Source organism: Equus asinus, chromosome 7 (assembly GCF_041296235.1).
Source record: "Equus asinus isolate D_3611 breed Donkey chromosome 7, EquAss-T2T_v2, whole genome shotgun sequence".
Taxonomy (NCBI): Eukaryota; Metazoa; Chordata; class Mammalia; order Perissodactyla; family Equidae; genus Equus; species Equus asinus.
This window is the reverse complement of record NC_091796.1, coordinates 56720802-56747542: the sequence shown is the minus strand read 5'-3', so window position 1 is coordinate 56747542 and position 26741 is coordinate 56720802. Positions and strand designations below refer to the sequence as shown.

At 41.1% G+C, this 26741-nt stretch overlaps 1 protein-coding gene and 1 pseudogene across 3 annotated transcripts in view; one reads left to right on the top strand and one right to left on the bottom strand.

Moving 5' to 3' along the window:
- SEH1L (SEH1 like nucleoporin) overlaps nucleotides 1-14595 on the bottom strand; it is a 29029-nt gene extending 14434 nt beyond the window's left edge. For 2 of the 3 annotated variants that reach the window (XM_044773482.2, XM_044773481.2), the window contains exons 1-4: nucleotides 14347-14595; nucleotides 10220-10270; nucleotides 7131-7277; nucleotides 2751-2962 (exon numbers count right to left, since the gene is read on the bottom strand). In XM_044773482.2, the coding sequence (XP_044629417.1) occupies nucleotides 2751-2962; nucleotides 7131-7277; nucleotides 10220-10270; nucleotides 14347-14457 (521 nt within the window). In that variant the 5' untranslated portion in view covers nucleotides 14458-14595. Of the gene's footprint in view, nucleotides 1-2750; nucleotides 2963-6529; nucleotides 6634-7130; nucleotides 7278-10219; nucleotides 10271-14346 lie in introns of all 3 variants that reach the window. The other variant, XM_070513499.1, reaches the window with a different exon arrangement.
- Nucleotides 14456-21830, top strand: LOC123287403 (uncharacterized; annotated as a pseudogene).
- Nucleotides 21831-26741: the final 4911 nt, after the last annotated feature.

Genomic DNA, 26741 nt, shown 5'->3' with positions numbered 1-26741 from the left:
GAGGGTTAGTCTATTGTAGTTTTATTATTACTTTTGGTTTATTTGAAACATTCCCTAATAAAAAAATGTTTTAAAAGAAAAAATACCTAGAAACATCCTGGCTAAATTTTATAATTCTACTACCTCAAACCATACAAAGCAATTCCAGGAGGTTTAATGATCTAAATGTGAACGGCAAAACCAAAAACCTTTCAGAATACACTAGACAACCTCAAGGTGGGGAAGAAGTTCTCAAATAAAACCAGAAAAGCACTCTAACAGTAAAGGAAAGACTGATAAATCTGGCTACATTAAAATTCAGAACTTTCTGCTGACTATCAAAAGTCATCATAGTGTTAAAATGACAAACCACAATAACTAGGAGAATATACTTGCAACAGAGCTCGAAGTAGTAAGACAAAATTCTGAAAACTTCCAGAAAGAACAGGCTACCTACAAAAGAACCAGCATCAGACTGACCTCAAACTTCTCATTAACAACACCTAAAGTTAAAAAAGTTCAAGAATATCTTTGAAATTCTTACATTTGGAACTTAAAACTCTAAAACTAACCAAACTACAACTAAGCATGGGGTAAAATTAAGACATTTTCAGGTATGCTAGAATTTTGCCATCCATCTCATACAGAAAAAAAATTACTTTAAGAGGTGCGCCACCAAAATGAACAAAAAAAAAAATCTAAAGACAACACGTGATAAGAAAATTGTGACAGTCAAGATAATCCATAAGTAGAGGAATCAAGAAAGAAAAGCGAGAGTCCTTCAGAAGGTAACACCAGCTTTCTGCCTGAACAACGGTTTTCAGGAAACAGAAATTTTCATCTGCATCTACAATGAATATTTAATCTAATAGTGTAAATTTGGTTGCTACTTAATTTTTAGAAGCAACTTGTAGTCAAAAGATAAAATACATATATATGTATTAAATGTTATCAGAATGTAAATATAAATATTGTAAACCTTGCCAATATATAAGCAATATAGCAAAATATTCGGAAATGGAACAGTGAATGTGACGTAGAAGCAAAAGTTAATTTCCTCTTTTTTAAGAGAGGTGAGGCAAAATATAGTCTAAAAATTGACAAATCAATAAGTAGAGACATAAATATATGATAATTATCAACATAACTGAAACAACTATCGACCTTATCACAAATAAGTTATCTATCTAGTTACACCGTGGGAAGCGGAAAGCTTTGTAAATGTACCAAATTCATCTTTCATATAGCGAGTACAGATACTGTTTAAAGATAACAGAGCAAGCACCAGAGGTATAAGTAAATCATTTAAAAATGTGATGGCCACTACCAGAACTAAAATCTAAAAACAGAACTGTTAACAACATTTGTTTTTAGCGGGTAGGGGAACTTTTACCTTTCATTTCGTACTCTTTCAGATTGGAATTTTTTTCTTTGCCAAGTGATTCATTATTCTTATAATTTTTTAAAATAGTTTAATAAAAGGCAACTATGGTATAGCCACAGAATCACACTCTACAGAGCAGGTAAAGGAATGAGGCAAAACTAGATATACTAACACATGACAAAATGCCCACAACGTATCTGTAAGTGAAAAAGGCAAACTGCAAGGAAGAAAAATGTATGTCTATACACGGTGTGTGCTGTCTGTCTACTTGTACATGACAGTAGATATCTGGGTGTATTTACACAGACCTGTGTTTATAAATACATTAAATAATTATTTGTATAGGCATGGAAAAAGCCAAGAAGGTGCACACCAAAACAGTTACAATGGTTGGCTTCTTCTGTGGAGTAGAAACAGGAGGATAAGAGGGGCCAGTCTGGTGGTATAGTGGTTAAGTTCAGGGCACTCTGATTCAGTGGTCCAGGGTTCACGGGTTCAGATCCAGGGTGCAGACCTACACTGCTTGTCAAGCCACACTGTGGTGGTGACCCACATACAAAAGAGAGGAGGATTAGCACAGATGGTAGTTCAGGGTCAGTCTTTCTCAAGCAAAAAGAGGAGGACTGGCAAGAAATGTTAGCTCAGGGCCAATCTTCCTCACCAAAAAAAATAAATAAATAAATACGGGGACAAAAGATACGACTAGGTGATGAAGGAAGAATTTTTATTCTACATAATATATATATTTTTAAAATAACTAACATGGGGGGCAGCCCCGTGGCCGAGTGGTTAAGTTCTTGTGCTCCGCTGCAGGCGGCCCAGTGTTTCGTCAGTTTGAATCCTGGGTGCAGACATGGCACCACTCATCGAGTCATGCTGAGGCAGCGTCCCATATGCCACAGCTAGAAGGACCCACAACTAAGAATATGCAACTATGTACTGGGGGGCTTTGAGGAGAAAAAGGAAAAAATAAAATCTTAAAAAAATAAATAAATAAAAATAAAAAATAAAATAAAATAACTAACATGACAACTGAAGAAAAGCATTTTTAAGAAAATAAACCATCATGGGCTGGCCCTGTGGCCGAGTGGTTAAGTTCGTGCACTCCACTGCAGGCAGCCCAGTGTCTTGTTGGTTGGAATCCTGGGCACAGACATGGCCCTGCTCATCAAACCACGCTGAGGCAGCGTCCCACATGCCGCAACTAGAAGGACCCACAACAAAGAATATACAACTATGTCCTAGGGGGGGCTTTGGGGAGAAAAAGGAAAAAAATAAAATCTTTAAAAAAAAAAAAGAAAGAAAAGAAACCATTAAAGCTTAGCTTACAAATTACTAATTTGTTTTACTATGATTACATTATCAAAGGTTTGAGGTGTAAGCTTACCTTGAAGGGTTCCAAGAAATACAACTACAGCTTAGCTTACATGAGATCTCGTGCTGCAGAGACCACTGGCTGAGATTCATGACATCTGGTGCCTCATATATTCTTACTATACCATCTGCTGAACAGGTTGCTAACATAAGACCCATATGCTTGGGAGCAAATTTCACATCGGTAACAGATGTTCTGCTATCCACTAGAGTTGTCCTCTTAACCTGAAAAAAAAATTAACAATTTAAATTATATACAAAAAGAAAGGATGGTAAAGTAGAAAGAATACAGGCTCTCAAAACCACATAGAACTCCTCTGCTGTTTACTAGGTACACAACCTTGAACAAGAAAGCACTTGGCAAAATACCACAAACACAACTGGCAAACAGTGACAAATTAGTGACCTGTAACTAATTACTCCCTTCAAGGCAGAAGAAATTTGGCCTTAGGCTATCTAACTTTATTAAATTAAAGCAGACTGGTCACTAAACCAAAAATGTTAGAATTGAATTAAATGAATTAAGATTCTTTAAGTAAAATGGAAGGCACGCAACTTCTTCCGTCAAGCATAAATGTCAGTTAACCCAGGAACCCAAGGCTGCCGAGGTGGAGCCCATGAATTTAACCACTACACCACTGGCCAGCCCTGCCTATCCACTTTTAAGAGCAGGCATTTAGGGGCCAGCCTCGGTGGCCTAGTAGGTAAGTTTGGCACATTCTGCTTCAATGGTGTGGGTTCAATCCCAGGTGCAGACCTACACAACTTGTCCATCAGTAGCGATGCTGTGACGGCAGTTCACATACAAAACAGAGGAAGACTGGAAGGGGATGTTAGCTCGAGCAAATCTTCCTTGGTCAAAAAAAAAAAAAAAAAAAGGAGTAGCCATTTAGTAGAGGCCAAGAGAATGGTATGAAGCTGGCGCTGTGATAATCAGAGAATTCCAACATAGCATTTACAAACTATTTTTTGCCACCTAGATAAGATGATTTTTGATGGAAAAACATCCATAGAATTTAGAAATCAATGGTTTAGTACCTAATGGTTACCAAAATATTTCTTAACAGTCTCAATATTAAAAGAATATCCCATAAACTTCAAAGATAGCATCTTTGCAAACTTCTGTCTTCAAACACAAACGAATAGTTAATACCAACACAAATGCTGAAATATTGAATGTATTGAGAGTTGATTTAACTAAATACAAATAAATATATCTTTAAGTTCAAATAAAAATCCTTTACATGCTACCACTCCTAAACTCAACCTACAGTATACTAACTGATCCATCTCAGACTGACTGCTAGAAAAATCCCTTCTATTCTATAAATTTCCTTTCTCTCCCACCCTTAAGCAGTTGTTTGCCTTAGGGAGGCCCTAGTGCAAAGGCAATAAAACCAACACTTTCCATCACTAAAAACAGAATTGTAAAACAATATGAATAGCATGCAAGCTACAAACCTACAGTAATTAAAACAGTATGGTATTGGCCTAAGGAGAGACATACAGACCAGTGGAATACAATAGAGTCCAGAAATAAACCCTCCATATGTGGTCAATTGATTTTCAATGAGGGTGCCAAGACCACTCAATGGGGAAAGGACAGTCTCTTCAAAAAAAGGTGCCGTGGGTGCCAGCCCCGTGGCCGAGTGGTTAAGTTCACGCACTCCACTTTGGCGGCCCAGGGTTTCGCCAGTTCGGATCCTGGGTGCGGACATGGCACCACTTAGGCCACATTGAGGTGGTGTCCCACATATCACAACTAGAAGGACCCACAACTGAAAAAATATACAACTATGTACTTGGGGGATTTGGGGAGAAAAATCAGGGGGAAAAAAAAAAGATTGGCAACAGTTGTTAGCTCAGGTGCCAATCCTAAAAGAAAATTTAAATTAAAAAAAAAAAAGGTGCCGAGAAAACTAGATATCAACATGCAAAAGAATGAAATTGGACCCTTACTTCACAACATATACAGAAATTAACTCAAAATGAATCAAAGACCTAAATGTAAGAGCTAAAATTGCAATACTCTTAAAAGAAAACTTTGGGGAAAGTCTTCAGGACATTGGATTTGGCAATGATTTCTTGAATATGACACCAAAAACCCAGGAAACCAAAGAAAAAACAGATAAACTAGACTCCATGAAAATTTTAAAATTTTGTTCATCAAAGGACACTATCAAGAGAGTGAAAAAGTGGGGGCCAGCCCAGGAGTGCAGCGGTTAAGTTCACACGTTCCACTTTGGCGGCCTGGGGTTCACCAGTTCGCATCTCAGGTGCAGACCTACACACGGCTTGTCAAGCCATGCTGTGGCAGGCATCCACATATAAAGTAGGGGAAGACGGGCACAGATGTTAGCTCAGGGCCAGTCTTCCACAGCAAAGAGGGAAGGACTGGTGGCAGATGTTAGCTCAGGGCTAATCTTCCTAAAAAAAAAAATTAAGAAGAGAATGGAAAGGTTAACTCACAGAAGGGGTGAGAAGTATTTGCAAATCATATATCTGATAAGGGGTTAATATCCAGAAGACATAAAGAACTCCTACAACTAAACAACAAAAAACCAAAGAACTGGAAAAAAGGGCAAAGGACTTGAACAGACATTTCCCTAAAGCAAATATACAAATGACCAATTAGCACATAAAAAGATGTTCGATGTCATAAATCATTAGGGAAATGCAAATCAAAACCACAAGGACACATCACTTCACACCCACTAGGATAGCTATAATTGAAAAACAGAAAATAACCAACTGGCCAGGATGTAGAGAAACTGGAACTCTCGTGCATTGCTGGTGGGAATATAAAATAGTACAGCCACTGTGGAAAACAGTTTAGCAGTTCCTCAAAAAGTTAAACACAGAGGGGCCGACCCTGTGGCCGAGTGGTTAAGTTCCCACGCCCTGCTTCAGCGGCCCAGGGTTTTGCCGGTTCAGATCCTGGGCGTGGACATGGCACCGCTCATCAAGCCATGCTGAGGCAGCATCCCGCATGCCACAACTAGAAGGACCCACAACTAAAGATACACAACTATGTACCAGGGGGTTTTGAGGAGAAAAAGGAAAAATAAAATCTTTAAGAAAAAAAAGGTAAATACAGAACTACCACATGAGCCAGCAATTCCACTCCTAGGTATATACGCAAAATAACTGAACACAAGGTATCTAATACACCAATACTCACAGCAGCATTATTTACAATAGTTAAAAGGTGGAAACAACCCAACTGTCCTCCATAGATGAATGGATAAACAAAACATGCATATATATACAACGGCGTGTTATTGAGCCATAAAAGGAATGAAGTTGATATAGGCTACAACATGGATAGACCTTGAAAACATTCTGTTTAGTGAAATAAGCCCGACACAGGACAACTACCGCATGATTCCATTTACATGAGGTATCTAGAGTAGTCAAATTCACAGAAACAGAAAGTAGAATAGAGGTTACCAGGGGCTGGGGGAGGGGGAAGGAGGAAGCACTATTTAATGGTACAGAGTTTATGTTGTGGATGATGAAAAGTTTTGGGTTAGATATTGGCAACGTGTACACATCATTGTCAATGTAATTAATCCCAGTGAACTGTACACTTACAAATGGTTAAAATGATAAATGTTATGTCATGTATATTCTACCACAATAAAAACAATGCAGCAGAAGAAAACAGTATTGATAACATGCAAGCATTAGTGCGAGGGGAGGTGGGGAGGACTGGTAGGAATGGAGAAAAAAATACTGAATTCACGTTCTTGTAAATGGCATGGAATAAATCCAGTAGGATAAACAACAAACCTGCAATAGAGGCTGCCTGTAGGGAGAGGCCAGAGAAGAGGAGGAAGTTCTCACTGTATACATTCTTTTATACTTGTTTAATTTTATACTTTGTGCCTAATTATCTATTATGAAAAATAAAGAGGAAAAAAGAAAACATTGGAATGGGTCTTAAAGGTAATCTAGATTAATTCTCTTTAGAGATGAGGAATTTGACCAGCATACACATGTTTTTGCCTAAATTCAAACATCCAATCAGCAGAGAGCTAGAGTTGAAGTATAGGCAGATAAAGAAGAGTATATTTAGTAAAAAGGCAAAAGTAACCATAAAAGACAAAAAACAATTTTTAAAGGATTTTAGAGGGTACTCTGTGACAAAGCAAATACTCTGGATTCATCATGAAAGTTATAATTAATGGCATGGGTGCTCCTGGACACCAATTCAGGCCCAAAACAAAACTGAATAAACAAGTAGGAGAAAAATGTGGAAGAAAGAAAAATGGAACTGGTAAATATAGACAGGAGTGGTAACATCTCACCAAGCACCTGAAGCATTTTTGGAGAGACTAATGCTCCTTGGGTGCTCATGTCCCCCACCCTCCAAAACTAATAAATGTCGCACCCAGTGACTCTGTCCTCGCAGTTTATCATTTGATTCTCCTACTATTTCTTCCCACACAGCAGCTGTTCGGTCAAAAGAACAGGAAGCCAAAACTTGTCCAAATTCAGGGTGGGCCCATGTCACACGCCACACAGATCCACTATGTGTCTGAGGAATTTAAAAAAAAAAAGAAAGAAAATTGAGTTTACTCATATTTCACACACATAAGGTTTTATTTCAAGAAACAGAAGACAAATATTTTTACTTTAATAAAAGGAGAAAGCTATTCAATTTAACATTTAAATAAAAAGTTAAATTTTAGAACTTTTTGACCTTTACAAAATATTCTATAATTAGGATTGTGGCCCTTCTGGAGTCAAGTTCTTCTAACATTTTACTAATAAAGAAGAATCCAGCTGGATAAAGCTGACCTCTTTCGGTGCTAATAGTTAGAGACTTGCTTCAGAGTTTAGCCTAACCAAGACTTTAAACAGAGATTCTACCAGTCCCTCACTTTTTTTACTTGCAAATTCTCTCCACAGAAACATCCACCTAATAAAATAAATAATATTCATCAAGATTATTTGTTTCATGACAGTAAGTGTTGAGGTTTTGTTATAAAAATCAGTGATGGATACAGAGTTTCAGTTGGAGAAGACAAAAATGTTCTGGAGATGGATGTTGCTAATGGTTGCACAAGAATATGAATGTACTTAACGTCACAGACTATACACTTAAAAATGGTTATGTTATGTCTATTGTATCAAAATAAAAACAATTTTTACAAATGTAATAAATAAATAGAGTTTAGAAGCAAAAAAAAAAAAAAAGATTATTTGTTTCAAAAGCCTAACAGTGCTACAAAGAAACTATCACAACAAAATGCTTAAATGATTCTAGTTGATGTATGGCTAGACAATGGACTATTCTAGGAAAAAGAGATAATGAGTAAGCAAACATAGAGAAGCCCAAGTTCTTATATTCTGAGAAAACAATTTAAAGCTCAGTAGCATTATCTTTATATATGAAAAATATCAAATTACTATTCTTCAACTCTTCATGTTAGAAAAAAAGAAGGAAAAGCCTTAAAGCATTTCACATACACAGAATTTCACTTGTGCTTTGCAATAAAAATATTGTATGACAACAAGTATCAGTCCACTGATTATGTTTACAAAATTTGTTTCATGCTTCTGTATATCTAACATGTTTACACTCCAACAATCTCAGAACACTTTCATAAGCTAATAATTTCTACACAGTAACAATGTCATCATCCAAAGGTAACTTTGCACCCTTATTTTTTATCCTCTGTTTTGTCCAGTCTTTCTTGTTTCATCTTTAATTCTTATTTAGATAAGCTATTAGGTAAAAAAATGCACTAGGGTAGTGAGATTTTGTTAAATGTTAGAGTCCCAGTAAAGCACAATCTAACTAAAGAATAAAGATTGCACAAAGCTGTTTATCACAATAAAAAACAAACAACCAAACTATCCATCAGTTAAGCAAAACAGGTTAAACATACTGCTACCAAAGTATTTATAAAAATGCTGTTAAACTAAAAAGCAAGAAATATGGGTTTCCTTTTAGAGCGATAGTTTTGGAACCAGATAGAGGTAGCAGTGGTACAACACTGTGAATGCAGTAAACACCACTGAATTGTTTCCTTTAAAATGATTAATTTTATGTTGCGTGACTCTCACCTCAATTAAATGGGGGGAGAGAAGAGGGCAAAAGATTTGGATAGACACTTCAGTAAAGAAGATATATGAACGGCAAATAAGCACATGAAAACATAAACAACATCATTAGGGATTAAGAGCATACAAATCAAACCCCAATGAAATACCACTTCACACCCACTAAGATGGCTATAATCAAAAAAGATAATCAAGTACAGGAGAGGAGGTAGAGAAACTGGAACCCTCATATATTGCTGATGGGAACATAAAACGGTACAGGCAATTTGGAAAAGAGTTTCACAGTTTCTTAGAAAGATAAAACACACACAATCCAGCAATTCCACTCCTAGATATCTACCTAAGAGAAATGAAAATGTACATCCACAAAAAAGACTTGCATGGCATGTTCATAACAGCATTATTCATAATCACCAAAAACTGGAAACAATTCAAATGTCCATCAACTGGTGAATGAATAAGCAAAATGTGGCTCAATTTATACAATGGAATACTATTCAGCATTACAAAGGATCAAACTACTGACACACGCCACAACAGGGACAAACCTCAAAAACATACCAAGAGAAAGCAGTCAGACACAAAGAACTACATATGGTAGAATTCCATTTATATGAAATGTCTGGAAAAGGTAAAACTATAGAGACGGAAAACAGTTCAGTAGTTGCCCGGGGCTTGGGAGGGGAATGCGGATTGACTCCAAATGGGCACAAGGGAAATTCCAGGGTTGACAGAACTGCTCCAAAACTAGACTGTAGTGATGGTTGCACAACCGGATAAATTTACTAAAACTCATTTTAAATTGATGACTCTTAAGGTATATAAAATTCTACCTGAGTAAAGCTGTTTAAAAAAAATAAGAAATAGGGGCCACTCTGATGACATAGCAGTTAAGTTTGCATGCTCCACTTCGGCAACACGGGGTTCACAGGTTTGGATCCCAGGCGTGGACCTACACACCACTCATTAAGCCATGCCATAGCAGTGTCCCACATACAAAGTGGAGGACTGGCACAGATGTTAGCTCAGCAACAATCGTCCTCCAGCAAAAAGAGGAAGATTGGCAACAGGTATTAGCTCAGGGCCAATCTTCCTCACCAAAAAAAAAAAAAAGCAAGAAATAAAACTGTGTGTGATACATCTCATCTATTAAAAATATGTCAAGGATAAAATAAGAAACACCGACATGCTAAAAATAGTTATGTTAGAATGCCTTGGAAATACAAATTTGCTTACTCTAAATTTTCTTAAGTGTATTTCTGTTATTTTAATAGTGAAAAGAGGTAAAATTATCTTTTTAGGAAAAAGTATAAATTTTATAATTCTCTCAAAGCTGAACAGCAAGTCACTGATGCTACCAAATAGTAAACATTTCAATATTTTTTAATCACTGTAAAAATAAATACTAACCTTCCAGCTAGCAGTACAATGCCAATCTCCACTTTCACTTTTATCCCAGACCTAAAGGAAAATAAAACACAGATATTTTATACAAAGAATTCCTACAACTTAATATGAAAAACATTAAGACTGACTCAGTACTAGGGCAAAGGAAGTGAACACAAATTTAAAACAGAATACAACCAGTAAGCAAATATTTATTCATCCAATCAAGTATTTATTGAGATCCCTGGATGTCTCAGACACTGGACTAAGCACCAAGGGGTCAAGGAATCTGCACTCCAAAACATACTAGAGAGAATTACAGTTACAGTCAAGTCTTGGTTTTTGTAGTTGTTATGTTCTACAATGTTGCAGTGAAAAAGAATCAGCAAATACTGAACCATTGCTCGTAGCAGAAATACAAGGTAAGATTCATAGGAACCTCTGGTCACAACATATTTGTCAATTAATCAATACGAAGCCTTGTTTTATGCATCTGGTTTTTTTTGGTTTTCTTGTTTTTTTCCCCGAGCAAGATTAGCCCTGAGCTAACATCTGCCAATCCTCCTCTCTTTGCTGAGGAAGACTGGCCCTGAGCTAACATCCATACCCATCTTCCTCTACTTTATGTGTGGGATGCCTACCACAGCATGGCATGCCACGTGGTGCCATGTCCTCACCCAGGATCCGAACCTGCGAACCCGGGGCCGCCAAAGCAGAATGTGTGCACTTAACTGCTGTGCCACCGGGCCGGCCCCCTATGTATCTGTTTAAAGACACTTTATTTAGTATACGTGACTGATTCACTAACATTGAAATCATAGCCAACACACTATAACTCATGCCTGAATGAAGCTTCCCTGACACACGTATTGTCTCCATAGGGCACATCACAGCCTTCTTGCACTTAGGAATGCTAGGGAACACTTCAGCACTACACTTGGGGACCATTTTAGACAGTGAAATCACCAAAAAAAGAACAAAAATGTGAAAAACATGGTGCTACATAAACAATGAGGAGGATACTTGTTTACAGAATGAGAACCAAAATAAGATGGTAGAGTGTCTCCTGTTCAACCTCAGCTGGAAACACACACATCAGGCAACTCCAATTTTTTGCCATTCTGCTCATGTCAGCAAATAATCGCGAGTATTGATTTTGAGGTTACAAATAAATTTCAGAGAACAGGAGAATTCACAAACACAGGATTTGTAAATAATGAGGACCAATTGTATATGTAACAAACAAGCAAAATATCAAATCTTACTACTCATAAAAATATAGATTACAATAACAAGATGAGATTTTAACCTGTTAAAAATGTGATAAACAGTATGGTGACTCTTCAAAAAACTAAAATTAGAATTACCATATGTTGCAGCAATTCCACTTTTGGGTATACACACACAAAGAGATATTTGCACACCTACATTCATAGCGGCATTATTCACAATAGCTAAAACATAGACGGCACCCCAAGCCCATCAACAAATGAATGATAAGCAAAATGTGGTATATACAATAAACACAATGGAAATTCAGCCTTAAAAAGGAAGCAAATTCTGACATATGCTACAACACGTACAAACTTTGAAGATGTTATGCTAAGTGAAAATAAAAAAACAAATATTGTATGATTCCAATTATATGAGGTACCTAGAGTAGCCAAATTAATAGAGACAGAAAGCAGAACGGTGGTTGCTGAGGCATGGCGGACACGGAGAACGGGAAGTTATTGTTTAATGGGTACAGAGTTTCACTTTTGCAAAATGAAAAAGTTCTGGAGATGGATGGTGGTGATGGCTGCACAAAGATATGAATGTACTTGCTAGCACTGAACCGTACTTTTTTTTTTTTTTGAGGAAGGTTAGCCCTGAGCTAACTACTGCCAATCCTCCTCTTTTTGCTGAGGGAGACTGGCCCTGAGCTAACATCTGTGCCCATCTTCCTCTGCTTTATACATAGGACACCTACCACAGCATGACTTTTTGCCAAGCGGTGCCATGTCCGCACCCGGGATCTGAACCGGCAAACCCTGGGCCACCGAGAAGCAGAATGTGTGCACTCTACCACTGCGCCACCGGGCCAGCCCCCGTACTCTTAAAAATAGTTAAGACGGCAAGTTTTACGTTATGTGTATTTTACCACAATAAAAAGAATTAAAGAAAAATATGTAATGATAATGCCGGAAATAAACAGCAATGCTATCAAATCAATACTCTCAGGGGTAGTGTAAAATCGTACAACGCAATTTACCAATTCTTCTCAAAAGCTTTTAAAATATTCGCTAATTTCTCTACTGGAATGAGCCCAAGGAAATAATCCTAAATATATAAAAAACTAAATTAATGAAGATTTTCATTGTAACATACTTCTCAGAGACAAAGCCTACAAACTGAAAGATCTACTAAAAAATTCAGTAATGAGTGGATAAGGAAAAAATGTGTGGACTATTCAGTTAACAGACATTAATTTATGCGATATTCACAACAGCCAAAACATGCAGATGAATGGATAAACAAAATGTGGTGTAGGCATACAACAAACTATTATTCAATCTTAAAAAAGAAATTCTGAGGGCCAGCCTGGTGGCGCAGCAGTTAAGTTCACACGTTCTGCTTCAGGGGCCCCAGCGTTCACTAGTTCAGATCCCAGGTGCGGACATGGCATCGCTTGTCAAGCCATGCTGTGGTAGACATCCCACATATAAAGTAGAGGAAGATGAGCATGGATGTTAGCTCAAGCTAGTCGTCCTTAACAAAAAGAGGACTGGTGGCAGATGTTAGCTCAGGGCTAATCTTCCTCAAAAAATAAATTCTGATACATGCTACAAATACAGATGAGCCTTGAAAACATCATGGTAAGTGAAATAAATGAGACACAGAAGGACAAATATTGTACGATTCCATTTACATCAGGTACCCAGAACAGTCAAATTTATAAAGAATTAGAGGATGACCAGGGGCTAGGGGCAGTGAGGAGGAGGGAGTTACTGAGTACAGTTTCAGTTTAGGATGAAGAAAAAATTCCAAAGATGTATAATGGTAATGGTACACAACAATGTAAATGTGCTTAATGCCACTGAACTGCAATGTACACTTAAAAATGGTTAATTTACCACAATAAAAAAAAACCTAAACCAAGTGATTCTAAACGTTTTACGTGTTACACTATAGTTATTTGATGGATTTGGCGGCACTACTCTTTGAAAACAAAGAACGAGTTATAATAACTATCTTTGAGGGATCACTGGTATCAAACTTGACTGTGAAAAACAAGGAGTAAAAAGCATCTTTCAGATTTTCAGTTATTTTGGAATTGTCGAGAATGCAAATAATCCACACTCCAGCTTTGATCTTCAAGTCTATTACCATTTACCTTAAATCTCTGAGGTTCCTAAATCCCAAATAGCATCTCATATCACAGAAGCTCTGCTTGTCAGAGCAGTCTACACACGTGTACAGGAACTTTAAGAAACAAACACTCCACTTCCTCCTTAACAAGCAGAGAACTTCACTGGATATAAATGGATTTGTATTGTTCTTTCATCGCGAATCAAGGTGCGCTTTCTATTGAACACAAGGAGAGAACAATCTGCCCAAGTGGGATGAGGTACACAGAACTTGAGACACACCCGCGACCTGAAGGCACTACAGGTGCCAAGGCAAAGTCCTCCCTGAACAAGTGTGGTAAGGCACGTCAGCTACTCCAAAAACTGCGCGGTCGGACAAACTCCTACTGGGGATTAAGCAGGGGGCGGTGGGGGAAGAGGGGAGTCCCACGCTCTCGCCTACGTGGACCGGAGTCTCAGTACGCCGGAATCCCGCGTGCTCACAGCGTCTCCGCAGCGGCGGGAGCGCGCACGTGGCCACCACGGCCGCCCGCCCTGCCCGCTCTGCGCAGGCGCACGGCCGCGCGACCCCCCGGCAGCGGCTGTGACCCCACAATACAGCAGTGAGGATGGCGGAGCCGGCCAGCAGGCCCGGGCTTGCCCAGCTACCCTGAGCTCCAGGCCTCGTACGTGACGGCGCGCCTCAAAATTGGGAGTAGTCCCCACTTGCACGCGCCCGTCCCCCAGCTCAGACAGCAGGACGCACACGTTCCCACTCCCCCGCCTTCCGGGCGCGGCCCCGCCCGAAGGTTCCGCGCACACCTTGACGCTTTGGTCGCTGGAGCAGGTCGCCATCCGCCGCCCGTGGAAGTCGAAAGAGACATCATGGATGAGGTCCTTGTGGTCCGCCGCGATGCTGTGCGCCACAAACATGGCTTCCGCCGGGCCCGCGCTTCCTCCGTCCGCCCCTCCCGTTTCCAAAGAGGGCGGCCGCAGGCGCGCGGACCGCGACACACCGGGACCCGCCGCCGGGGCGCGCACGGCGCGTGCTCTGCGCGCGCCCGCGCCCCGCCCCCCGGCCCGTCATGCCCCGCGAGGCCGAAGCGACTGCGCCTGCTCTCTAAAAAGAAGCGGTGGGGAGCCCACCCGCTGCGTTCCGTGGGTTGGTGTTGCCGGGCTTTAATGAAAGTTAAAGGAACTCATTGTTGAAGGAATGAAATTGAGAACAATGTAAAAGTTAAAAGTGCCATGTACAGTCCTCGACCCTGAGTCAGTTTTGGTCAACATTTCGTTGTGTTTCCCCTGAGACACCGGCTGAGTGCTTGGAGCTACTGGAGAAGATAGACGTGGATTTGGTCAGCGGCAGAGCTTTGCTGCGACAACTTCCAGGAGCAAGGAAGTGAAACGTAGGGTGAAGGAGTTAAAGTTTCCCTGCATTAGGATGAAACTGTGCCTGTACCTACAAGGTTAACTGGGAAACAGAGTAACCAAAGTTTCTGAGCTTGTCTTGCAGAACAGTGGGAGAACGCTGATAAGAGAGTAGGTTGCTGACACCTTTCTGCCTAAGCATCACGCAGGATCACTGAGAAGCTACGATGACCGATTGTGAGCTTCACACGTCATAGACTAAAGATCCACCGCATGCCAACTTAGGACCGCCACCCCCCTGCGTTTGCACGTGACCTGTGAAGAAATATGAAAGTCGCCGCTGAGGACTCTTAGAACTTCAGCCCCCAAGGCCACATGCTCCCCTCCCCATCTTATTCTCACAACATGCTTTGGAAAAACACTTAGAACTGCACCTAGGCAAGCTAACTATAACTGATAGAAAGAATAACTTGATAGCAGAAAATTTATATCCTATGCCCAAACTTTTCCTTCTGTCCCAGATAGGAAAGTAACTGAGTTTTCTTAGATTCCTCAGGAATGTGGCATTCAACAGATCCAGTACAGAGAGGCGCCCAACGTTCTTTGGTGATCCATCACCTGACATTCCCGAGTCCCCTCCCCAGCCCTGTTTGCCTTATATAAGTTATTTCCAAATTAGTTCCCTTTAAGATGGGTTTTTTAAAAAAATTGTGCTTTGCTTTTAGTGTGCTTTGCAGATAGGTAAATATTGTTTTAAAGTAAAGCTTAGAGACAGTAAACGTCAGTGGTTGCAAGCGATCATCTGGGAATTGAATAGGTGAAGCACCGGAGTTTTTTTTTAACAGACTATTTTTTAGAGCAGTTTTAGGTTCACGGTAAAACTGAGCAAAAATACCTAGAGTTCTCATATGCAGATGATCCCTAACTTAACAATGGTTGAGGGTTCAACTCAGGATTTTTTTACTTTACAGTGGTGTGAAAGCAATATGCATTCAGTAGAAAGTGTACTGAATTTTCACAAACTGAACACATCCGTGCAGCCATCACTGGATTGAGAAACAGAACATGACCGGTGCCCCAGAAGCTCTCCTTATGCTCCCTTCTGGTCATTACACCCCTGCCCCAAGGGTAACCACCATCTTCATTTCTAACAGCGTAAGTTAGTGTAATAGTTAATGTTACGTGTCAGTTTGCTTAGGCTGTGGTGCCCAGTGTTTGCTCAAACACTAGTCTAGATGTTACTGTGAAGATATTTGGTACATGTGATTAATATCTACAATCACCTGATTTTAAGTGAAAGAGATTACCCTCAATGTAGATGTGCGTCGTCCATTCAGTTGAAAGTCTTAAGAGCAAAGACTGAAGTTTCCCAGGGAAAGGAGGGAACTCTTCCCCAAGACAATAACAGAGAAGTTGTGCCTGAGTTTCCAGTCGACCTGCCTACCTGCCCTATGGATCGCAAACTCAAGACTACAACATCAACTCCCACCTGAGTTTTCAGCCCGCCAGCCTGTTCTACAGATTCCAGAGTTGCCAGCCCTAACAGTCACATAAAACAATTCCCTGAAATATATGGAGAGATATATATTGGTCCTGTATTTCTGGAGAACACTAACTATTATAGATTTTGATAGCAAGTGTGTCTAGAGGAAGAGAATCTTAAGGGTGAATTTTCTCAATTCGTTCTGTGGTTTCTGGAAATGGTTCCCTACTCTGATTAAATTTAAAGGCACTGAGGACTCTATTTCCAGTGGTAAAGGAGCACCAATAGTCCATAGCATGATGTGGCAATAGAGATACCCAAAATATCAACATTGGATACTCCTACTCAAATACCTATGAGAAGCAAGGTTCTGAGTGACCATATATTTGATAACTTAGAATATTTTTGTTAAACTAGTGAATATAATGAGACTGGCTGGTTGCTTTTAGCTATACTAGAAAAGTAGATAAAGAAAAGGATGAGCTGAGGGCTTCAAATTCCCAGCTCAAGCACCACATAACTGACTAGAAAGTTTCTACGTCTGCTCTGAAAGAACCACTTATGTCCTATCACCATAGAGCTGAGATTTCTGAAAACCAAAACGAGGGTCTCACCCTACAAGTGGTTGAATTACAACACAAATTGAATTCTCAGCCTCACAGGAAACCTCTGCTGGATTGAAAACAAACAAAAACAAGATCCTGAAAATTGGAATGGTGACGTAAGGGCAGATCCTGGTGAAGCTGGGGACACTGAACCTTAAATTCTGTGAGTCGCCCTTGCCAGTAGAAGCAACACTTCCACTCCAACATCTGAGGATGTTGACCCTGCTTTGCCTGAGGAGCCTGTAATGGGCTCTTCTGAGGTAGTCACCTTGTAAGACGCTGCTGATTCCCCTCAGGACTCACCCCAGGCACCCCTCTTTGCTTCTAGAACTGTAGCAAAACTCAAGTCCCAGCAAGCCTGAAAAGATGAGGTACAAGGTTTGACCCATGAGGAGGTGCACCATGCTCCAAAAGAACTGCATTATTTTTTCCAATTTATACAGTATATTATATACTGTATTATATTACATTATACAATTATAATTATATATAGTATATATTATATTATACAATGTATATTGTGGCAGTGGATATTAAGACGGTGGGAGAATGATGGAGGGTAGATAAAGTAGGATTGGGCTGAATTTATTGATATGAACCTACTAAGCAGAGGTTCTGGATTCAATGTTGTAACTCAAGGGGTTAGACAGGACTCTAACTGGTTGGCTGGTTTGTTGGTTGGCTGGCTGAAACATGGACCAAAAAGTGATCCACAATAAATGAAGAAATGTCAGAACTGCCTTGGTATACTGTAAAGGAAGGGATCCAAAGGCATAGTGAGATTGGAATGTTAGAGTGTATTTATCATGTAAGACCTGCTCACCCACTCCGGGAGGGTCTGGAGGACACACCTTTCACCATGACTGTGAGAAATAAACTTGTCAAAGGAGTCCCAACATCCTTGGAGAACTCCTTGGGTCACTTTTCTCTGTAGGTCAGAAATTACAGTGGGAACTGCTGCTGCTAAACTGGAATTCTTAAACACAATGGGGATAATTGGATCTGGAGATAGCAGGATAATTGCCAAAGACAAGGTGGGACTGGTAACCATCATAGATGGCAGATTCAAAGCAGTAATCAGAATAGTCTTACTGACAGAAATCTATGGTATTGGTTAGTTGATCTAGTGTCCCTAGAAGAAAATAGATGGGCAGTCTACTAAATTCTTCTTCATTCTGTATAAATGGAAGGGGTCTAGATCAAGATCACAAAAGCCCAACTGATACTGTAAAAACAGAGTCACAGCCTTTCAGTCAATTCCAGACTCGGCCTAGTTTACAGACCCAAAAACCCTTGAATAAAGAGGAGGCCAGATCCCCTTGAGGAAGGACCCTACCGCACTGCAAAAAATACTGCTAATATTCCTCTCTGCCTTCCCTCAGGGACCAAGGACCCTTTACCATAGTGATTATGCTTTGGGGAAAAGGAATAATTAGACTTTTCAGGAATTTCTGAACACTATCTCTCAACTGACACTAATTCCAGGAGACCCAAACATCATTGTGATACACCAGTCAGGGTAGGGCTTATGGAGATCAGGTGGCCAGAGGAGTTTTATCTCAGTTTTAGACCCATCTCACAGTGGGTCCAGTGGGTCCCCAAACCCATCCTGTGGTTATTTCCCCAGTTCTGGAATGTATAATTGGGATAGACATACCCAGCAGCTGGCAGAATCCCCACACTGTTCCCTGACCTGTGGAGGAAGTGCTATTATGCTAGGAAAGGCCAAGTGGAAGCCACTAGAACTGCCTCTACCTAGGAAAATAGTAAACTAACAGCAATACTGTATTCCTAGGATTGCAGAGATTAGTGCTACCATCAAGGCCTTGAAGGATGCAGGAGTGATGATTCCTACCATGTCCTCATTCAACTTACCTATTTGGAATGTGCAGAAGGCAGGTGGATCTTGGGGAATGATGGTAAATCATCATAAACTTACCCAGGCAGTCATTGCAACTACAGTTGCTATTAGAGATGTGGTTCCACTGTTTGAGCAAATTAACACGTCCTCTGGTACCTCATTTGCAGCTATTGACCTGTCAAATGCTTTTTTCCCCCAATACTTGTTAATAAGAACTTCCACCAGAAGCAGTTTACTTTCAACTGGCAAAGCCAGCAATACACTTTCACTGTTGTGTTCGTCTGCTTGGACTGCCACAATAAAATACCACAGACTGGGTGACTTAGACAACAGAAATGTATCCTCTCACAGTCCTGGAGGCTAGAAGTCCCAGGCTGAGGTGCCAGCAGATTTAATTTCTGGTGAGAGCTCTCTTCCTGGCTTGCAGACATCCACCTCACTGTGTCCTCACATGGTCTTTCTTCTAGATGCACTCAAAAAGGGACGATCTCTGGCATCTCTTCTTCTTCTTGTAAGGACAGCAGCCTTATCAGATTAGGTCCCACCATTATGACCTCATTTAACCTTAATTACCTCCCTACAGACCCTATCTCCAAATACAATCACATTGGGCCCCCAAAATTCGTATATTGAAGTCCTAACCCCCAGGAAGGTGGTGGCTCCAATTGCAGCTGCTGTACCAGATGTGGCTTCATTGCTTGAGCAAATTAACACATCCCCTGGTACCTAGTGTACAGTTATTGATCTGACAAATGGTTTTTTCTCTTTGCCTGCCAGTAAAGACTACCAGAAGCAGTTTGCTTTCACTTGGCAAGACCAGCAATGCACTTTCGCAGTCCTACCTCAGGGGTATATCAACTCTCCAGCCCTATGTCATAATTTAGTTTGCTGGGATCTTGATTGTCTTTCCCTTCCACAAGATATCACACTTGTCCATTACATATATGACATTATGTTGATTGAACGTAGTGAGTGAGAAGTAGCAATTACTCTTTACTTATTGGTAAGACATTGTGCGTGGGAGGGCGGGAGATAAATCCAAAAATAATTCAGGGGCCTTCCACCTCGGAGAAATTTCTAGGGGTCCAGTGGTGTGGGGCATGTCAAGATATCCCTTATAAGCTGAAAAATAAGTTGTTGCATCTGGCTCCTCCTACAAGCGAAAAGGGGTACAATACCTAGTGGACTCTGTGGATTTTGGAGGCAACATACTCCTCATACCGGTGTGCTAATCCAGCCCATTTATCAAGGGCCCCAAAAGCTGCTAGTTTTAAGTGGGGCCCTTGGCCCTTACTCTTGCTACACTACCTTCTCTGTTCCAGCCCCCACCTATGGCCTCATGAAGAGTTTCCTACAATCAGTTGACTGAGGAACAGAAAGCTCAGGTCAGGTATACAGATGGTTCTGCATGATATGCAGGCACCAGCCAAAAGTGGGCAGCTAAAGCACTACTGCTAGGACATCCTTGAAGGACAGTAGTGAAGGGAAATCCTCCTGGTGTGCGGAACTTCAGCAATGTACCTGGTTGTTCATTTTACTTGGAAAGAGAAAGCGCCAGAAGTACGATTGTAAACTGATTCATGGGCTGTGGCTTGATGGTCAGGGACTTGGAAGGCACATGATTGGAAAATTGATAACAAGAAAATTTGTGGAAGAGGTATGTGGATAGACTTCTCTGAATGGGAAAAAAAACCCATGAAGTTGTTTGTGACCCATGTGAATGCTTACCAAAGGGTGATTTCAGCAGAGAAGGATTTTAATAATCAAGCGAATAGGATGACCAATTCTGTGGAGACCAGTCAGCCTCTTTTTCCAGCTACTCCCACCATCACCCAATGGGCTCATGAACAAAGTGACTTTGATGTTAGGGATGGAGGTTATGCATGGACTCAGCAATATGGATTTTCACTCACCAAGGTTGACCTGGCTATAGCCACCACTGAATGCCCAATCTGCCAGCAGCAGAGACCAATGCTGAGTCCTCAATATGGCACCATTCCCCAGGGTAATCAGCCAGCCACCTGGTAGTAAGTTGATTACATTGGACCACTTCTGTCATACAAGGGGCAGTGTTTTATTCTTATTGGGAGAGACATTTACTCTGAATATGGATTTGCCTTCCCTGCGTGCAGTGCTTCTTCCAAAATTACCATCCGTGGACATATAGAATGCCTTGTCCACTGTTGTGGTATTTCACACAGCGTTGCTTCTGATCAAGGAATTCACTTAACAACAAATGAAGGATGTCACTGGGCCCATGTTCCTGGAACTCACTGGTCTTACTATGTTCCCCACCATACTGAAGCAGCACTCTTGACAGAATGGTTGGGTGGCCTTTTGAAGACTCACTTACTGTGAGAGCTAGGTGGCAGTACTCTGCAAGGCTGGGACAATGTTCTCCAGGAGGCTATATTTGCTCTGAATCAGCGTCCAACATATGGTGCTGTTTTTCCCACAGCCAGGAATCAAGGGGTGAAAATGGAAGGGGCACCACTCACTATTGCCCCTAGTGACCCACTAGCAAAATTTTTACGTCCTGTCTCTCTGCTGGTCTAGAAGTCTTAGTTTCAAAGGGAGGAATGCTTCCATCCAGAGACACAACAGTGATTTCATTAAACTGGAAGTTAAGTCTGCTGCCCAACCACTTTGGGTTCCTCATGTCTCTGAATCAGTAGGCAAAGAGGGAATTATCGTGCTGTCTGGACTGATTGCTCATGACTGCTAAGGGAAATTTGGCTGGTGCTCCACAATGGAGGTAAGGAAGCGTATGTCTGGAACACAGGAGAACCTAAGGGTAGGGCATCCCCTAGTATTACCATGCACTGGCATTAAGATTAATGGAAAACTTCAACAATCCAATCCAGGCAGGACTACTAATGGCAAGAATGAAGGTTTGGGTCACCCACCATGACCAGCTGAAATGTTTGTTGAAGGCAAAAGGAATACGGAAGAGGTGGTAGAAGAAGATAGGTATAAATACCAGCTATAACCATATGACTAGTCCCAGAAATGAGGACGGTAATTGTTATGAGTATTTCTTGCTTATTTGTTTACAAATATGTTTGTGTGTGAGTGTATATAGCAAATATCTTTGTCTTCTTCCTCTCTTATTCCCTTATATGACATAAGGTGTATTAACTTTGTATCATTATGTTTAAGTATTGCTAATTTTTTATTATAATATTTAAGTCATAGTATATCAAGGCAAAGAGTAAACACCACTCAAGGACTTTGCATTCTCTCCTGAGGAAAGAGTTAGTGTGTTTTCAGTTGTACATAGGGTAGTTATATCATGCTAGGTGAAATTACGACCTTGTTATTGTCTCTATTTGGAGATTAAGTATGGTTTAAGGAAATGTGTGTAGGTGCCAAGCTGACAAGGGGTGGACCACAGTGGTTAATTTTATGTGTCAACTTGGCTAGGCTATAGTGCCCAGTTGTTTAGTCAAATACTAGTCTAGATGTTGCTGTGAAAGTATTTTGTAGATCTGATTAACATCTATAATTAGGTGACTTTAAGTAAAGGAGATTACCCTTGATAATTTGGATGGGCCTCATCTGTTCAGCTGAAAGCCTTAAGAGCAAAGACTGAAGTTTCCCAGGAGAAAAAAGGAATTCTGCCTCAAGACTAAGACAGAAGTCCTGCCTGAGTTTCCAGCCTGTCAGCTGCCCTACAGATTTCACACTTGCCAGTCTCCACAATCCCATGAGCCAATTCCTTAAAATAAATCCCTTTTAATGTATGAGGAATTTATTTTAAGGAATTGAAGGAATATATATATATATTATATTGGTTTCCTTTCTCTGGAAAACTCTGATACAATTGGTTTCACTTGGGTTTGTACTTTCCGTAAGTGATACAATATATACTGTGAGATTCATCCCTACTTGGCATGGGTCGCTCCATCCTAATACGGATGAATTGTGAAAGTAGACCATCTGTGTGGTCTAGAGCTGCTTATCCGACAGTAACCTGCAGGTGGCACTAAAACATTTGGGATAGAATTTTGAAGCACTGCAGCCCTCCACCCCCACCCCCTGGGATCCATGCAGGTGCCTGGGTGCCAGCAACCTCTGAAATTTTCCATGGTCTATAACACAGCAGACAACATATCATCAAATTGGAGAGGAAGTCTTTACATTTCTAAATTCAGTGCTTATTGGCTCAATAAACTTGAAGTGCACAGGATTTGGAGGCCTTGACAGAGTAGGCTAGGGGGCGGTTTGTGCTGAGTTCAGCGCTACAGAGTGTCCATGACTAGGAGGGATATGAGATTTCACCCTACTTTCAAGCTAATCACCAGCTGTCCCAGATTCATGGACACTGGCAGAAGCTATGTTATTACTCACGACCATAGCAGTGGCCAGAGCACCCACATTTTCTTGCACCATTTCTGTGAGCTCCGATGTGACTGTGCCAGGTGACAGCAGCATATGCAGGAGGTTGCAATTCAGAAGGATCTCTGAGCACAAGGACCCTGAATATTTGGTAATGGGCAATAAGCCTGCATACTCCTTTGTTCCCATGAGAGACACTCTATCTTCCAAGGGTGTAAGCAAACTGCCTTTTGCTCAGGAGAAAGACATTGTCTCTGTCTTCCAAGGCTGTTCATTATCAAACATTCTTGAAAAGATAAACCAGAACAAAGGGAAACCAGTGCCTTGCTTCCAAGACACGCAGAAAAGTGAGAGACCTATGGAGCATCATCTTGCAACAGGAGTGTATCGAGTGAAGGAGGTCCTTTCCCACTGGAAGGTTTGGTAAAGAAGAAAGAGATGCACCTCTAGAATTGTGAATATGGCTGCAAGTGGCATCTCTGTCTTCTGAGCATTGACATCAGTCGTCAGGGCCAAAAGGCTGCAATCTGGGAAGTTGGAGACTAGCCTGGGGTCTGCAGCCTTTTATGGCATCCCCTCTTGAACATTTGAGAAGGTGGAGATCTCCCTCTTATCTCCCTGCAGCAGGTTGTAGAGAAAGCAGTCATGCAGGCTTCCTTTGTGTCTCTGCTCCTGAGCTTTGGAAGGGGGAACCTGTCAGGTGCAAGAGCCCAGGACAAGTTTTCCTTTCTGGCTGGGGCAGAAGAAGAGAGAGAAGATGGTACATTTGTGGCTCCAGCAGAGGCAGCTGTGGTGCTGAGAAGGGCAGAGGGATGGCAGATCCCTAGGAGGCCCACCCTCCTGCACAGGTCCAACTAAGTCTTGGTGAGACTAGAGACTGTTTCCAGAACAATGGCTAGGTTTTAGAGGGAAACGCTTGCTACTCTAGCCTCTCTCTTAGTGTACGAGGAACAGCATTAGGGGCTGGTCCATGAAGAACTCAATCTCTTTCCTGCAAAGTGTTCAGAGGGAAGTTTTGGGTTGAACTGTAAGGAAGGTCTGTGTTTCAGAACTAAGATGTCTGTGGTTGCTGAGTGTAAAGGAAGGGAGGATCTTCCATGTTACTTCCCTGGGATCTTTACTTCCTGTTGTAATTTGTATTATATATTAAAAGGACACAATAGGTGTAAAATTACAGGATAATGAACTTTTATTGGTAGAAAGGATATCAGAGATGGCCTAGTCCAATAGTTGATTAACTGGGATCCTGGGACTTCTCAGAGCTCCATGAATGTATTTCAGGGGTCCCACCCTCTCCTAGCATAATGTATTTGACCCTCTGAATGTTTGTCATTTGACTGGGGATCAGACAGAACAGACTGGCCTCTGGGGTTTGGATGAGAAGAGGTTGGTGTGGCCTGGCATGGCCAGGTGTTGCTGGTATGAGGTAGTGGCCTTGAACGGGGTGAGGAAGTGGGTGTCCAGGAGTGACCAGCAGCCTTGATGTCCTCAACCATGACATGCAGGAAGGACATTTTGTAATGTTTTATGCTGAGAATTTAAGCAACAAAATAGAAAACAGTGAAGTATCTCTATTTAGATTGGTTTGGCTAGAGTTTGAGGTTCATGTTTTGAGTCTTGGGGGAGAATGTTGCATTCTCCAAGACAGGACTCCAAGTGCCAGACTGGAGACCCTAGTCTTTACCCTATAGGCAGAGGGGAGCAACTGGTGCTCCATCAGCAGGGAAACAACACAGAAAAGTGGTATCTTAGGAATGTTCATCTGGAGGAAATTGTAAAAGTGAGAGAGTAGGAAAGGAAGAAGACTTTCTTTCAGAGCATTCTTCACCTGGCACACGGTAAGCCCTCAAAAACATTTGAGGAGAGAGAGAGAGGGAGAGAGAGAATGCCTCATGTCGAGTCCTATCAACACAGCTTGTTCCAAGAGTGACGCGGTGTTCACTTTCAGTGCTCATGCAAACGGGGAGGTGAGGATGCATGACTCTACAAATATTCTTCACTGCTGCTCTGAGTAACACTTCCACTTCCTCTTCCCCTTGTAACGGAGGGCAGTTACTGTTCTCAAGTTCTCACGTTGTAATGGGGCCTGCTGTACTGGGACCTGAGAAAGAAAATTGAGTTTTCTGTTAATACGATCACTACCCCAGAGCCTGGGTATTTGGGACAGCTGACGTGCAATGCTATCGCCTAGGGAGATGTGGAACATTTTTGAAAGGTCACTTTTAGGAAATAGTTTGAGATGGCTGTGGAACTATCCTGAGCGCTTTGAGTTCCAATATTCCAGGTGAGGAGTCAGTCCTCTCTCTGACATCTCAAAAACTGCATTTTGAACAGCGCAGTGTGGTAGGCTAGATAATGGCTCCTCAGATATGTCTGCATCCTAATCCCCAGAACTTGTAAATAAGTTACCTTATATGGTAAAAGAACTGGGTAGAGGTGATTAAGTTAAGGGTCTTAAGATGGGGAGACTATCCAGGTGGGCCCAATGTAATCCTAACCATCCTTATAAGGGGGATGCAGAAGGGTAAACGTCAAAGGAAAAGATGATGTGATAAGAAGCAGAGATTAGGGTGAAGTGGCCATGAGCCAAGGAATTGGATGGCCTCTACAAGCTTGAAGAGTCAGGGAAGTGGTATCCTCCTGGAGCCTCCAGAAGGAACATAGCTCTTCTGACACCTTGATTTTAGCCCCTCAAGACTCATTTTGAACTTCTGACCTCCAGAACTGTAAGAGAATAAACTTGGGTTATTTTAAGCTACAACATTTGTGATAATTTTTTACAGCAGCAATAGGAAACTCACACACACAGCCAGCACTAGGTTCTATGGAGGATGCTACATAGGCCTCTCTCTCCACCCAAGACCGGTACTGGCCTGGTGCAGAGGGCTTCAGCCTTCGCTTTACACTGGAATCACACAGAGAACTTCTGAAGATCCTCTTGCCCAGGATATACTCCAGATTAACTGAACCAGAATCTCTGGGACTAGCACCCAGGTATCATTATTTGGGGGGGGGGGGTGGTATAAATAGAGAAATCATCATTATTTTTGGGGGGGGTGTAAATAGAGAAATAATCCACATGGCAGTAAAATCTATATCTCAGGTGTCCAGTTCAAAGAATTTTCACAATTGTACATATCTGTGCGACCACCATTCAAACAAGATACAGAACATTTCCATCGCGACAGAAAGTTATATCATGCCCCTTTGCAGTGAATTCCAGTCCCTGCAAGAAGCAACCACTTTATGACATTTATTACCATAGAGGAATTTTACCTGTTCTTGGACTTCATTTAATGGAATCACACCGTGTGTATTTTTTGGTGGGTCTGGCTTCTTTAATTCAAAATAATGTTTTTGAGATTCATCCATGTGTTTGTACATTCCTTTTTATTGCTAAGTAGTATTTGATTATATAACTCTATCACAATTTATTTATCCATTTTGATGTTGATGGATTTTGGGGTTGTTTACAGTTTTGAGCCGTTGTGAATAAGGTTATGTAAAACGTGGCCACAAAATCTTTGACAGTTCTTCATCAGAAATAATCTCTGCATCCCCT